Here is a 14,955-nt window from a genome sequence, read left to right on the forward strand (position 1 = left end):
CCTCCCGCCATCGTGGTTAGCCTACTAAAGTATGAATTAATTTCTCAGCTTTCTTCACAGAGCAATAGCCTGTTAGCTTAGCTTCAAGATGGCTGACACTATTTGGAAATTCTGGGAGTGCAGTCCCACCTCCTATGGGCGGGTTGAAAGCATGCGGAACTAGCTCTGGCTGTAGTCTCTAGCCTTTGGCCAAAAAAGCCTCCGATGACACAAAATGATGATTTTTGCGTCATCTGAGTTTTTTTTCCAGACACACAATACAGAGATCTCTCTTCTCAGGGGGACTACCGGGTATGGTTTCTACTGATACAAAGCTTAATGCCAATTGGTGAAGTATCCCTTTAAGTCTGGATGCACCAAACATGAATAACTCCCAAGAGCCGTACGAAGGCTGCCCTCCAGTTCAACCCCATTACCAGGCCTAATGTAGGGTCTTGTCCCAATACATCTGGAGAGATGTGTGCCTGTCTGCAGCAGCGGGAGCCAAGGTTTTAATGGAGAACGGCTCCGCCGGGGAGACAGGTGCAAGGCCACTGGGGGCTGCGTCCTTCCCGTATATAAGAGACGGAGAGGGGGGGGAGGTCAGCTGGACTCTACCAGTAAACCTTGAATCTGGTGAGTACTGGACAGGATGTGTTGGAAAGGGTGGTCACTGGTCTGTAACTGGTAATGATTTCCTATATTTTCAGAGCTGATTGGCCTTAAGTAAGACTTCTCTTTTGCTATCATGGTTGCTAATTCAATCAGGAGAGACTTCATTTAAGAGTGAAATAAGTTTAATCAACATGGTGCATGAAAGGTTGTTATGTTAGACTCTTTGGCAATTAGACTCCATCGCAATGTTAAATTATATGGGGTATAGAAGCTGTGGAACTACAGGAATATTCACCCCTACACCAGTGCCACTGGTGTAGGTGATGAAGGGATAAAGGAAGCCTGAAGATCTGGATGGAGGTGATGTGAAGTGGTGCTTCTGATGGAGGAACCCTGGGCGCTGGGAATGATGAGAACTGGAGGTGAATGGGGGGCGTTGCATCCATTTTTCCTGAAATGACAACTGACAGCAGAAAAGAGTAGAACAGATTTAAAGTTTGAATGCAACAATGCGATAGCGCTCACGGAGATTGTGGCAAAAATGTGGTTGGTTTGACTGAAAGAGTAAACGCCCTCACTCAGCTCATGACAGTGCAGCTGATCAGGTTGGTAGAGAGAGGAATGTGAAGCATAGACGTCTTTCTGAATGAGCTGAGCTTCATTTTGTTAAAGTTGTAAACAAGCTGTGGACTTTTTTTCTCTTTTGAACTCCGACCTGCAGCCCTTTGCTGCATGTCGTTCACCACTCCCTCTTTCTCTTTCATGTCTTCAGCTGTCCTGTGGAAATGGGGGCCTGAGATGCCCAAAAATTAATCTTTAAAAAAAAAGAAGAAAAAAAGCTGAATGGTCGTGTTTGACTTTTGGTGTATCTCTATAGAGCCTCTGGCCAACGACAAAAAGCACACGTTCATCTTGATCCGAATGATGGTGTGAAATCGGTAGAGTAGAGGAAGAATGATGAAACAACCGGTGGAAATGCAGCAATGCTCTGCTTTATGTTGAGTAGCGTCACTGGCTGTTCTTCAGTCTCTGCTGCATTCTGCGTGCTGTTTACGCAACTAACCTGCATACATTTATACCCCCATTTATGTCTCGGATACTCACACACTGAAAAGTGTCCTCTGAGATCAGCGTTGATAGACATCATTCACCCTCCTGTCAACCTCAGGTCAAATGTGACCCATTTTCAAAGTTTCTATATCAGAAATATGGGTTCAAAATAACACGGATGGTTCCATACAACATTCTTCACAAGTAAAATTAAAGATCAGTTCACTACTTTCATTGAATTTTGGGTGTTGGTCAATATTGCAGCATATTTCTGCTTTTTAAACTCAAAAATCAGGTATGATTTCATAAAAATTAGGTTAATTGATCATGAATTCCAAGAATAAGTGTCAAATTTGTGTTTATAATTTGGTGTTAGTGGTGTTTATACTGGTGGGAAAAAAGCATCCAACATTGAAGCGACAAAAATTTGGAAAATAGTGACAATCAGTCAACGAAGGACCAAGAAAGCAACAAAAATATCAAAAATACATAGAAAAAGCTTTTAAAAAAGCGACAAAATGACAAAAAAGCAACAAAAACATCTGAAAAAAGAAAAGAAAATGCGACAAAAACTCTAAAAAGGGAAAAAACTTTAGTACACTAGAAACAAATTTCTTTTAGCCGGGAGGAGTCATGATGGGGACCTGAAATATCCATGACCTACCCAATCCAGCTGTGACTAATCACTCAGGTAATTGAGGTTGTATTGATTTGGAGTCGGGAAACGTTTGGTGCCAGTGATGATTAACAAGCCTCTGAGTCTGCCAAGAAATTATAAAAAGGAACAGCAGACACTTGTTGGAGACTCAGTAATGATGAAAAAGAGGTAGATGTGGAAGGAAGCTCCCTTTATTTAGGCCAAAGTGGCAAACTGAAATGGAAAAATACTCATGTTGAAGTAATTGCGATTTTCGATAAAATAGCGATTAATTGTGCACCCGTACTTTCCACCTTTGATTTAACTGTTGAACTGCCTGTTTATTCATAATCTCCAGCCCAGGACACGCGTGGAGAACATGGAGGACGACTTCCGGCCGCAGGTGAAAAAGGTGGCTGTGGCGATGGGCGCGTCCCTCACAGAACAGGAGGTAGACCGTATGCCACGGGACATGAGAATGCAAGGTGACAATCTGTCCGTTTCTGTGTGTGTGTGTGGATTTGATGTGGCCGTGATGAACGAGGAGGCGCTCCCGCGTCAGTCATGCTGATGATTTCACCGCCTGAGGTCATCTTTTGTGACTCTCTGCAGGGAACTTCAACTACAGCAGGTTTCTGGAGTACATGAGGCAGTTCGAGACCTCGGAGCAAAGAGAGGAGGCCATCAAGAAGGCCTTCATGATGCTCGACAAAGACGGCAGCGGCTACATAGAGTGGAACGAGATCAAGTAGGAGCCCTACTCTCGTTCAGGGGCGATTCCAGGATTTTTTAAGTGGGGTGGCACAGGGGGAACCAATCATCAGTCGGGGGGGGGGGGCATTTTATCAGAATACAGCATAGAATATCTGCTTAGAAATATAGGAAATATTGGATAGGATAGAAAAACATAATGTAATTCTTCTAAATAATACATTTATTGTTATTAATTTCATTGTTTTCATTTAAAAACTTTTTAAAACAAACTTTATATCCAAATGCAATACACATTTTCTAAAGGCTCAGTCTGCCACTTTTTAAAAAACAACACCAGTGCTGGTTCCAATGTATCAGAATTTTGGATAGTCACCATGGAAACAGGAATTGGTGATGTGACAAAGGTTGGGAAGATTGTCAGAACAGGCAGCCAGGTGACAGCACTCTGGGTGGGGGAGGGGTGTACCAGGGATGGCATTGGTGGAGGGGAATCATATATCAGGGGGGGCTGGTGCCACCCCATGCCCCCCCTTCTAGCCCACCCCTGCTCTCATCTTAAGGATGTTTATGTTGCCAACAAATCCAACATTTTCATTTTTAGCTTCCCTGAAAACTGAAGATGGAATTATTTAAAAACTTATATTTCATTTTAGAAAAAGGGTCAGTAATTCCCTAAAAAAGTCGGTCACTGTAGTTATTTATCAAACAAGTGTCAACAAAAGTGTCAAAAAGCTAAAAAAAAAAGGTGGAAATTCAACCCCTATGTATTGTTGGGTAATTTAATTTATAATAAAACAACAGATGTTATAAACAACACGGGTTTCATGTTTTCATGTTTCTCTGTTCACAGGTACATTCTGTCGACAGTACCGGCTGCGAGCCCGTTGGCTCCCCTCTCCGATGAGGAGGCGGAGGCCGTGATCCAGGCTGGCGACGCTGATGGAGACGGACGCATCGACTACAGAGGTGGGGGCGCCCTCTGGTGCCCTGGCCTGCTGTCACCACTGAGGCTCAGCAGTTAGTCAGTACAGCAGGCTTCACACAGCTCAACAGATACAGGCAGTAAATAGAAAAACGCTGATTTCTCACATTTCTAAAAAGCTACGTGAACAGCAAATAAACTCAGCCTGGTGCAGCTCTTCTGTGATCATCATGTCAACGTATTGCAGTTGGTTTGCAGTTATTTAAATAGATAGTCTTGCATTGTTACTTAATTTAAAGTATGTAAGTACTTTATTATTGTATGTAGCAACTGGAAAAGACTGGCCGTTATATTGTTATATCGTATTTTATAAACTCCATATGTTGTGTTCAAAAATCTTAATATGCAAAGTAACTAGTAACTAAAGCTGTCAGATAAATGTAGTTAAAAATAGAGTTAAAAAAGTCCAATATTTCTCTCTGAAATGTAGCGGAGTAGAAGTAGAAAGTGGCATGAAAAGAAAAGACTCAAGTAAAGTACAAGTAACTCAACATTTGTACTAAAGTACAGTACTGGAGTAAATGTAGCCTACTTAGTTACATTCCACCACTGCTGGGAAGTTGGGTAACACTTTACTTGAAGGTATCTACATAAGAGTGATATGACAGTGTCATGAATACATGACACTTTCATGACACATGAACCCTAACTCTAACCCTAACTTGTCATGACAAAAACCAAATGACACTAAACTTTTATGACTTGTTTATAATGTTTATGACACGTTCATGACAGTGTCATGTCACTCTTATGTAGATACCTTCAAGTAAAGTGTAACCAAAAGTAGTTTTAGTCGTGCAACAGAAAACTCAGATTGGACAGATAGTCTAGCTAGCTGTCTGGATTTACCCTGCAGAGATCTGAGGAGCAGTTAACCATAGTCCTCACAAATCCACCGGAGGTTAGAACGCCAACACAGAGACAGAGGAAGGTAACGGACATCCGGCGGAATTTCTATCAAGATAGTGCAAACTTCTTATTAGAGAGAGCAAAAAAAGCCAAAATTGAAAATGCAGCTTCATTAATGCCTGATTTCCGTGTGTCCCTCCATGCCTTGCAGAGTTTTCAGACATGGTGAAGATGGAGAAGAAACCGAGGAAGTAGAGGTCACGTGGTTAATCCGTACTACCAAGAAGATACGAGGAGAGGAAGACGATCTGCCCTCCTTAAAGAATGCTCTGCTTCCTTCTGTAGATCAACACTTGAGAGATTGTGAAGATTGTGATCACTTTGCTAAATGAAAAAGAGCAAACATTAAGTGTGTTCAAGTTGAAAACATTATTGCTTTATTGGCTCACTGCCTTGTGCCAAAAACACTTAAAGGAACACGCCGACTTATTGGGACTTTGTCTTATTCCCCCTATCCCCCAGAGTTGGATAAGTCCATACATACCCTTCTCATCTCTGTGCGTGTTGTAACTCTGTCTGACGCACCCACCGCTAGCCTAGCTTAGCACAACAACAACGGCTCCATCTAGCCTAGCTTGGCACAGATCCCCAGGTAAACACCGGCTCCATCTAGCCTAGCTTAGCACAGATCCTGGAGGTAACCGGCTCCATCTAGCCTAGCTTAGCACAGATCCTGGAGGTAACCGTTTCCAACTGGCCTAGCTTAGCACAGATCCTGGAGGTAACCGGCTCCATCTAGCCTAGCTTAGCACAGATCCTGGAGGTAACCGGCTCCATCTAGCCTACTGCTCCCAATAAGTGACAAAATAAAGCCAACATTTTCCCATTTACATGGTGTGATTTGTATAGTTACAGCGTGTACAAATAACAACGTCACATGACACACAGCTATCTTCTTCTAACGGTATATAAACTGGGAACTATATTCTCAGAAGGCGAAGCATTGCTACTTCTGCTACTTGGGCGGAGTGATATTACTCCAACTCTGAGCAAATTCCAGGCTAACTCTCTGCTCCTCACCACGGGGCTTCTCAGTTGCTGCAAGCAAATCACTCCGCCCAAGTAGCAGAAGTAGCAGTGCTTCGCCTTCTGAGAATATAGTTCCCAGTATGTATATGGTTTGAAGATGGCTGACTCCAAGTCAGAAATTACACTTTAAAGGTATCCCCCTTCCCTCTATTTAATTTTAAAAGTACAATCCAGTATGTGATCATGGCGGAAGGAGGAGATGACAGCTCTCAGGACATTTATCAGCCCTCTAAGGGACCGTTCGGTATTTATGGAATGGACCACCGGAGTAATATAGGGGAGGGTCATGTGTTTTTATTCTTTGTTGATGGGAGGGTCATCCAATTTTTGTTTTGGTCTACGGGGGAGGGTCACCTAACTTTTGTATTCAGGAGAAGAGCAAAATTTCAAAGTGGCTTGTTTGGTGCATATGTATCCATGTAGCTCCATGTAGCTCTCTCAGTCTCGGCCCCTATCGCTAGCAGATGGGTCCCTCCCTATTTAATCAGCCAGACCTGTAGCTTAGAGACCGTGGGATTTCACAAACTGAATAAATCTCACTCGCACATATAAACACAAAACTGCTTTGCTAGCTCAATCGTGTTGCAACTGTTGTCTGCTGAAAAAAATATTGTATTCATTAGCATGATTGCCGTACTGTTTAGTTCAAAAACATCCAAAACACCGTACGAAAACACAGCTGACCAGACGCAAGCTTTAATTTTGAAAAGCCGAAACTTGCGCCGCGGATAGCACCAGCCGGCAGCCGCGGAGGCATGAGACGGGAGGTATATCCTTTCGGTCCCGGTGATTTATTTGTGAAATTGTGCAAATGACAGCCTTTTCAAGGGATTTGAGAAGGAAGTGGTAGCATGCAAGCTCCCAAATTGACGCTCGTCTGAGAAATGGAGTTTTGGATAATGTTCATCTTTGGCAGTTTTACCTATGCTAAAATATTCAATGACTGAGGAAGCCTAGTGACGAGTCCATAGCAACCAGTGTTGAATTACCCAGTGTGCTTTGCTGAATGGTCTCAATGTTTTATTGTTTTATTTCATGTGAATACTAGTTTACTAGAGGAGTAACTTAGTATTTGAAGTAACGCAGGAAGTGTGCATTTAGTTTCCATGCTTATTGTGTTTCCACAACAACGTTAGTGAATAAATCTACTGAAATGGCCACCACACCATATCCGAGGAGTGGGATGCGTCAGATGAGAGTGCAGCCGTTTAGCCATCTATGTCATGGCTATAAAAAAACAACGGAAAGCTGTACAGCTTTGTCAAGCGCAAATCAGTACAATAAATTGCTGAGGAGGGTCATCCTTATCATGTTGGAGGGTTATACAAAATGCATTGCTGATGAAGGGAGGGTCAGGTCTATTTTGACTAAAGGTCCCAAAACTCCTCTGTTGGCCCCTTAAATAAATAATGAACAGTCCCTAAGAGGACTAAGTCTGAAGCATGGGCATATTTTGGTTATTATAAGAATATCGAAGGACAGAGGATTTGTATAATTTAAACCTGCACTACTGGAAATGTTCCTGACAAATAAGCTGTTTACATTTGATGTTAAAAGTTGCACTTTTGATAAGGTTTTGCTTATATTTTTGTAATATAATACACACTGTTACACTTTTTGAAACTATTTCAGCTTGTGTAGGCCTATCAGTGCTTTCTGAACATATTGAACACACTTTTAAAAATACCGCAATAATACGGAAAACTGTGATCATTTTGGTCACAATAACCGTGAGGTTACATTTTCATACCGTTACATCCCTAGTTTATGTTAATCCACTTTTTTTTTTAAAGGTCAGACTCCAGTGTCAGAAATTACACCTTAAAGGTCTCCCCTTCCCTCTATTTAATTTTAAAAATACAATCCAGTATGTCAGATGACTGGATCACACAGTTTGAATATCTATTGATTAGATATTACAGGAAATGTCATATATTCCTTTATTGCAGCGTTATTGGTTTCTTTTCTGTTTCCTCCATCTCAGACCTACTGTATGTATGTTGTCATTTCTCATAATATAATAAAGGTTTATCAGACATTCACTTCACTCTCATTTACAAACAACTAGGGCTGCATCTAACAATCATTTTAATAGTCGATTGATCTGTCGATTATTTCCTGGATGAATGGATTAGTTGTTTGGTCTCTACAATGTCAGAAAATGATAAAAACAAAATGTGGATCAGTGTTTCCCCAAAGCCCAAGATGATGTCCTCAAATGTCTTGTTTTGTCCCCAACTCAAAGATATTCAGTTTACTGTCACAGAGGAGAGAAGAAACTAGAACAATATTCACATTTAACAAGCTGACATCAGAGAATCTTTCCTTTTTTTGCATAAAAAAATGACTCAAACCAATTAATCGATTATCAAAATGTAGTGATACATTTAATAGTTGACAACTAGATGATTAATTGATTCTTCTTTGCAGCTCTAAACACAACTTTGACAAAGGGAACATTTAAAACAACTTACAGATTTTAAACCCAGAACACAAAAGACAAAAAATAAAATCCATCAAAACAATAAAAGACGATAAAAACTGTTGTGGTTCTTACAAACACATTTACAGAAAGAATCGTTCACAACAGACTGAAAAGATCTATTTCTCTCCTGTATGGGCTCTCATGTGTGACTTCATATTTGCCTTCCGGGTAAATTTCTTCCCACAAATATCACAACCAAATGGTTTCTCTCCTGTGTGGACTCTCGTATGTCGCTTAAAATTTCCCATCACTGGAAACTTCTTCCCACAAATATCACAACCAAACGTTTTCTCTCCTGTGTGGATTCTCATGTGTATCTTCAAATATTCCTTCTCTGTAAATTTCTTCCCACAAACATCACAACCAAACATTTTTTCTCCTGTATGGACTCTTGTGTGTCGCTTAAAATTTCCCTTCATTGTAAATTTCTTCCCACAAATATCACAACCAAATGGTTTTTCTCCTGTGTGGACTCTCATGTGTGTCTTAAGATTTGACCGATTGTTAAATCTTTTCCCACAAACATCACAACCCGATAGTTTCTCTCCTGTGTGGACTCTGGTCTGTGAATCCACCTTTTGATTCGCTCTCAAACATTTCTCACGAACCAAATATCTGGAAGACCTCTTTCCAAAATGACATGTCATGTGACTCTGAAGCCATCCCTTGTAGTAAAATCTTCTACTACACTTAAAGAAGCTAAAGGATTTTTTGCCAGCGTTACATCCCTCATCACTTAAAGGGACTTCCTTAGATTTCAGAGCATTTGCAGCCGGCTCAGGTGCCCTGGTCTCCATCCAATCACTGTCTTCAGTTTCAGATCCAGAATCGAAAAAGGTTTTTGCCAGTCATCATAACTGAGTTCACTTTCAGATCCAGAATCGGACAAAGGTTTTTGCCAATCATCATCACTGAGTTCAGTGTCAGATCCAGAATCGGACAAAGGTTTTTGCCAGTCATCATCACTGTCTTCGGTTTCAGATCCAGAATCTGACAAAGGTTTTTGCCAATCATCATCACTGAGTTCAGTGTCAGAGGAGTCTGAAGCCCTTTCATCGTCAGTATTTGGTTGTGATTCAGTATCTGGTTCTGGGTTCCAGGCTGGTTCTGATCCTCCACGGTCCTCTCCATCGGTTTCTGTTTTTATCTGCGTAGCTGAGCAGCCGGCTGGAGGCTCTGCCTCTCTGTTGTCCTGCGTTGGGCTTTGATGGAGCTGCGAAGACCGATCTTCATCTTTAATCTTCACAGGAACAGGAGTGAAAGGGAAGCGGGCGATGTCGGCCTCCTCCAGCCCATTGAGATGCTCTCCCTCCGGACCGATCCAGACTTTCTCCTGCTCCTCTTTTATGTGGAGGGGGTCTGTGTCCTCGTGGTCCAGTCCAGGGCTCCACTCAGGGAGGAAATCGCCTTTAATCACCAACAGCTGCTGGACATCTGCAGGGAGCACATTATGGACAACTGCGACTTCACACTGGTATCTCTGGTAACATTACTGTATGTATGAGATCAGGGATGATTCCTGATCTGCAGTCTTCATTTCATTTTATATTCTGCAAAAAAGAAATGTTGGTTCGCCCCAGTAAGATGACTTGGCCCCATGTTGGCTGAGTCCTTTGCAGCGGCCCGGGTTCGAGTCCGACCTGCGGCCCTTTGCTGCGTATCATCCCCCATCTCTCTAAAACCTTTTCTGTATATCCACTGTCACTATCTAATAAAGGGGAAAGCCATCCCAAAAAAATATAATAATAATCTGAATAAAAAACAACCAGCGACGGATTGGCAATCTAGAATTTGGGCAAATGCCAGAAGGGCGAAAGAGATCCTTATTATGATGAACCTGAGGGCTTTTCACAAAACCTAGATAGCGGATTTAGCCGGGATTTCCCAGCTATCCTGACTAAATTTAGCCTTGACTCGGTTTCACAAAAGCAGTGGCACCTAAGTTACCATGGAGATGTATTCTGTGCAGCTAGCTGGTCCTAATGAACCTGGACTCTGACGATGTGATTGACAAGGTTGCTGGAAAAACGCAAACTCCTTCGTAGCTTGGTAACTAACTTAGGCCTACATGATGGTAAGACACTTACTTATTACTTATTTGTAATATAGTGTCTACTGTGGCCGTGCATTGCTCTTTCCATGTTTTATATTATGTAGCCTACTGTGCTTTAAAGTGGACATATTATTCTTTTCCGTATTTTCTGTCATATCTACAATGTTATAATGCTGGATTTTCATGTTGAACGTGGGCAAAACTTCAAAAAATGAGGTAAACGTATTGTAGAGCTAAAACGTTCAGACTTCCAACTGTTCTGAACGCTCTGGTTTTAACAGTTTTTTCTACTCTCGGCTAAGTGTTACCCAACTCTAAGCCGGCCTTCTATGATTGGTCATCTGCTTCAGGTAGGCGGGACTGGAGGGTTTGTTTTTTAAGCTACTGCGGTGGTAACATTGTCGCATGTACCTACATGCTGAAGGCAAAAATAATGTAAAATATGTCAGGAAACACGCTGGCCAATCAGTGCAGACTGGGCTTTTTCAGGAGGAGGGCTTAAAGAGACAGGTGCCAGGGCCGTTATTTTTTTATCCCAATCATTCACTGATAATAACTGTGGATATTTATTTCTGAACTTTAGTTTTTATTGTAGCGTATTTAGCCATGTTGCAGATAAATATGTAGGCTAATATATATATATAAATATAGTTACTTAGCAATGAAAACCGAGTTTAAAGCAAATTGGCCTCTATCACACAGCCACTATTGCTGCTGTTGCTAGGTTACAACCCTGTCATCCTCTCAGTGAGCCAAGCTAAGCTTAACTAAGATAGGATAAACTAGGATAAATAGTATTGCATTTTCCATTGGATCAGAGTACTATCACTTGGCTGCCTGTTCTCCAAATCTTCCCAGCCCTTATCACATGACCAATTAATGTTTCCATGACGACTATCCAAAATTCTGATACCATGGAACCAGCACTGGAATTGTTTTGTTTTTTAAAAAGTGGCAGACTGAGCCTTTAGAAAATGTGTATTGTATTCAGATATACAGTTTATTTAAAATGAAAACAATTTAATAATGAATGTGTTCATTTATGTGATGTTTTCTTTAGAAGAATTACATGATGTTGTTCTATCCTATCCAATAGTTCCTATATTTCTATGCAGATTTTCGATGCTGTACGCTGATAAATGTCATAAAGGGTGAGTTCAGCTATAGAGACCCAACCCGTCGTCGTACCAGGCTGTAAACATGTTGATTTCTGCTGTAAGCTAGCATCTGATGTTAAGTGTCACATTTTTACAAAAGAAAATGTAACGCACAAAACAAACAAGGAAAAAAATGCCTCACTAAAATCACATTTAGATAAAATGTTGGTTAACCAAAATTCAACGTACATTGGTTGAAATTGACGTCAAAGGTCCCATGACATGGTGCTCTTTGGATGCTTTTATGTAGACCTTAGTGGTCCCCTAATACTGTATCTGAAGTCTCTTTTATATAGGCCTTAGTGGTCCCCTAATACTGTATCTGAAGTCTCTTTTATATAGACCTTAGTGGTCCCCTAATACTGTATCTGAAGTCTCTTTTATATAGGCCTTAGTGGTCCCCTAATACTGTATCTGAAGTCTCTTTTATATAGACCTTAGTGGTCCCCTAATACTGTATCTGAAGTCTCTTTTATATAGGCCTTAGTGGTCCCCTAATACTGTATTTGAAGTCTCTTTCCCAAAATTCAGCCTTGGTGCAGAATTACAGTCACTAGAGCCAGTCCCACAATGAGCTTTCCTTAGGATGTGCCATTTCTGTGTCTGTAGCTATTGAGGAGGAGAGAGGGGGGGGCAAGGTGGAGGGTGGGGGTGTGGCCTTGACCAACTGCCACTTTGCTCGATTGAAAGCCATGATGTCTCTCTCTCATGGGTGGGCCAAATTCTCTGGGCGGGGCAAAGCAGAGAAAGGGGAGGTAACCTTTCCCCTTATGACCTCATAAGGAGAAGATTCCTGATTGGTCCATCTGAGCTTTCATTTTCTCAAAGGCAGAGCAGGATACCCAGGGCTCAGTTTACTCCTATCACCATTTCTAGCCACTGGGGGACCATAGGCAGGCTGGGGGGACTCATCTTAATGTTAAAAAACCTCATAAAGTGAAATTTTCATGCCATGGGACCTTTAAGACTGCGAGGACATTTGTGACTAATGTTAAAACCCGTGAAGTTGGGGTGAGTCCTTTGCAGCGGCCCGGGTTCGAGTCCGACCTGTGGCCCTTTGCTGCGTGTCATGCCCCCATCTCTCTCCCACCTTTCCTGTCTATCCACTGTCACTAAATAAAGTATAATAAGAGAATAATAACATTGCCAATGTACAAACCTGATCTGTGTAGCTGAACTTTAGAGTTGAAAACATCGTCCAGTAGTTTGTGTCGTTGTTCATCTTCTTTAAAACGAGAAAGTTGCTCCTCGTAATCTGCTCTAGTTTTCTCAAACAGCCCAAAAATCTCCTCAGCAGCCGCATCGAGTCTCTGTTTCACCACCAGTCTCAGCCCCTCCAGTTCAGACATGGAGACAAACACAATCCAGAAACCTCTTTATCCAGGAAAATGTGCTTTAAAATGTCTCCATCAGTAAAAACTGAAATAAAAACAATTAGGTCTCTTTAACAATAATTGATGCTGTTGCCAGGTTACGACCCTGTCCTTCCATTCTAATGCTTTGAATGCAACTTTAAGTATAAACAGAGGATTTCTACCATAGATGTGAAACAATTGTTGTATATATTTATAAAAAAAATTTATATCTCTGATTTCTACACTGTAGTATGATCTTTCCAATGGAATTCCATTGCTAGGCAACAGCCTGGCCCGTTGTTAACTTCCTGTCATATGATGTCATTCTCATACACTGTAACAGGAAGTCAACTTGGTCTACATTTACATCGCTACATTTTGGTTTGAAAACGAATATCTTCTACTATGTTTCCCCCTCTCATTCCCCCTGCTCTCGCGTTTCCCCTCTCATTCCCCCTGCTCTGGTTTTTCTCCCTCTCATTCCCCCTGCTCTGGCGTTTCCCCCTCTCATTCCCCCTGCTCTGGCGTTTCCCCCTCTCATTCCCCCTGCTCTGGCGTTTCCCCCTCTCATTCCCCCTGCTCTGGCGTTTCCCCCTCTCATTCCCCCTGCTCTAGCGTTTCCGAGCCCCTAAACCAGAGACATTTGGAAACACTTCTGACCCATTTTGGTTTGGAATCTGCGGGGCTGTGTTGCAGTCTCAACGGCCGCAAACGGAGACCTTTTACAACACCAACACTGATGCCAATTTCCCCCCGCCTGATTGGGTCTTGACTAGGTCTCGACTAGTCCTAGTCTTACACGAACACAGGTATTTATAAAACCACAGCTTTTTCTATGCGGTTTGGCCGTTCGTCCACACGCAAACGCAGCATCAGGTCACTGAAACCGAACCTTTTTGAAAACTCCTGCCAGGGTGAAGATTTTCAGAAACTCTGGTTGAAGTGTTGTCGTGTAGCCGGCGAAACTGGAGATTTTGGCTTGTGATGTCGGAGTGCGCACGCAAGTCCTTGACTACAGCCCTGATTCAATGTATAGGCTATACTTTTATTAGGGAAGATCCTAAATAAATCGGATCTGCTAGAATGGTGACGTATGTAGGTTCAGGCATGGGGAGTGGGGAGATTGGTTAGGGTTAGGATAAGAATACCAGGGTAGGCCAGAGGCAGAATAAGTGGATAAGATCTAGCATCTACCCTGGAGGAGGAGGCCATAATCCAAGCTGTTTATACTGTATACTGCTGGAGGGGGAGCGCCTTTTTTACATGTTACTCTCTCTGATGCACTGAGCTGTTCTCAACACTAGGGGTCAGCATTTAGATCCTCTTCATGTCTGAGGCAACAGCAGCCCCACTCCCTTTAGGTTTCATAAAGCTGGATCATATGCTGACTTTTTGTGTCATGAATAAAAATGCAGACATTAAAAGAAGCTTTCTGTTCTTCCGTCCGTGATTCTGCTATCACAAGGACTATTGGGCTTTACATTAATGTTACCGTCAGTCTGTGACTGGCCCCAGCCGGGCCCTCGTCGAAAAAGACACTTGCCACCGGGTTTAACAACTTTTCTGGGGGAAGCACTGATTAACCCAAATGGATCTGCTGAGGTTTCAGTCTAAAAAAAGGCCTCATCTTGAAGGCTGGCTGCACACTGCCTACTGCAGTATGTAATTGTAGCGTCTTGCTGCCAGACATTTTGGCTACGCTGTAAAGCCTGACTCACGGCTCTTCGGTTACTGCCTAATGCAGCCCCCCACCCTGACCAATCCACAGCATGCACATCTGGCCCTGCGTCTCCCTCCACACCTCGCAGAGCTCTCCGACACATCGAAGATGGAGAAGAAACCAAAGAGATGACGTAGGTAATCTGTGCTCCCAGAGTGTTACTAGAGAGAGAGTATGTGAAAGATAGGAGGAGAGGAAAACAGAGGGGCCCTGCATACCAGATCTACCCTCCCTAAAGAATGCTCTTCTCTCTGTGGATCATAAATTCAA

At 42.3% G+C, this 14,955-nt stretch overlaps 2 protein-coding genes across 3 annotated transcripts; one reads left to right on the forward strand and one right to left on the reverse strand.

Annotated features, from left to right (window-relative positions):
• Positions 1 to 2,278: 2,278 nt before the first annotated feature.
• LOC120551740 (parvalbumin-like EF-hand-containing protein) lies at positions 2,279 to 5,220 on the forward strand. 2 transcript variants are annotated; one of them, XM_039789281.1, is made up of 5 exons: positions 2,279 to 2,335; positions 2,640 to 2,766; positions 2,894 to 3,029; positions 3,846 to 3,961; positions 5,038 to 5,220. In XM_039789281.1, exons 2-5 carry the CDS (start codon positions 2,661 to 2,663, stop codon positions 5,079 to 5,081), a joined length of 402 nt encoding a protein of 133 aa, XP_039645215.1. In that variant the 5' UTR covers positions 2,279 to 2,335; positions 2,640 to 2,660; the 3' UTR covers positions 5,082 to 5,220. The 2 variants fall into 2 exon arrangements, with proteins under 2 accessions (XP_039645215.1, XP_039645214.1); XM_039789280.1 differs by lacking the exon at positions 5,038 to 5,220 and having other exon boundaries at positions 3,846 to 4,040.
• A 3,186-nt stretch (positions 5,221 to 8,406) lies between these two features.
• Positions 8,407 to 14,177, reverse strand: LOC120551594 (RNA polymerase-associated protein LEO1-like). The gene is made up of 4 exons (XM_039789082.1): positions 14,160 to 14,177; positions 13,858 to 13,977; positions 12,770 to 12,944; positions 8,407 to 9,834 (listed from the first exon to the last, which is right to left on the reverse strand). Exons 1-4 carry the CDS (start codon positions 14,175 to 14,177, stop codon positions 9,158 to 9,160), a joined length of 990 nt encoding a protein of 329 aa, XP_039645016.1. The 3' UTR covers positions 8,407 to 9,157.
• Positions 14,178 to 14,955: the final 778 nt, after the last annotated feature.

The sequence above is a fragment of the Perca fluviatilis genome, chromosome 21, assembly GCF_010015445.1.
Source record: "Perca fluviatilis chromosome 21, GENO_Pfluv_1.0, whole genome shotgun sequence".
Taxonomy (NCBI): Eukaryota; Metazoa; Chordata; class Actinopteri; order Perciformes; family Percidae; genus Perca; species Perca fluviatilis.

Coding starts and splice junctions, on each gene's coding strand:
- LOC120551740 (XM_039789280.1), top strand. CDS start 2,661: ATGGAGGACGACTTCCGGCCGCAGGTGAAAAAGGTGGCTGTGGCGATG. Junction 2,767..2,893: donor ACGGGACATGAGAATGCAAG/GTGACAATCTGT, acceptor GACTCTCTGCAG/GGAACTTCAACTACAGCAGG. Junction 3,030..3,845: donor ATAGAGTGGAACGAGATCAA/GTAGGAGCCCTA, acceptor CTCTGTTCACAG/GTACATTCTGTCGACAGTAC.
- LOC120551594 (XM_039789082.1), bottom strand. Junction 12,945..13,857: donor TGGCAGGAGTTTTCAAAAAG/GTTCGGTTTCAG, acceptor TCTGAACTGGAG/GGGCTGAGACTGGTGGTGAA. Junction 9,835..12,769: donor AGTTCAGCTACACAGATCAG/GTTTGTACATTG, acceptor TGCTCCCTGCAG/ATGTCCAGCAGCTGTTGGTG.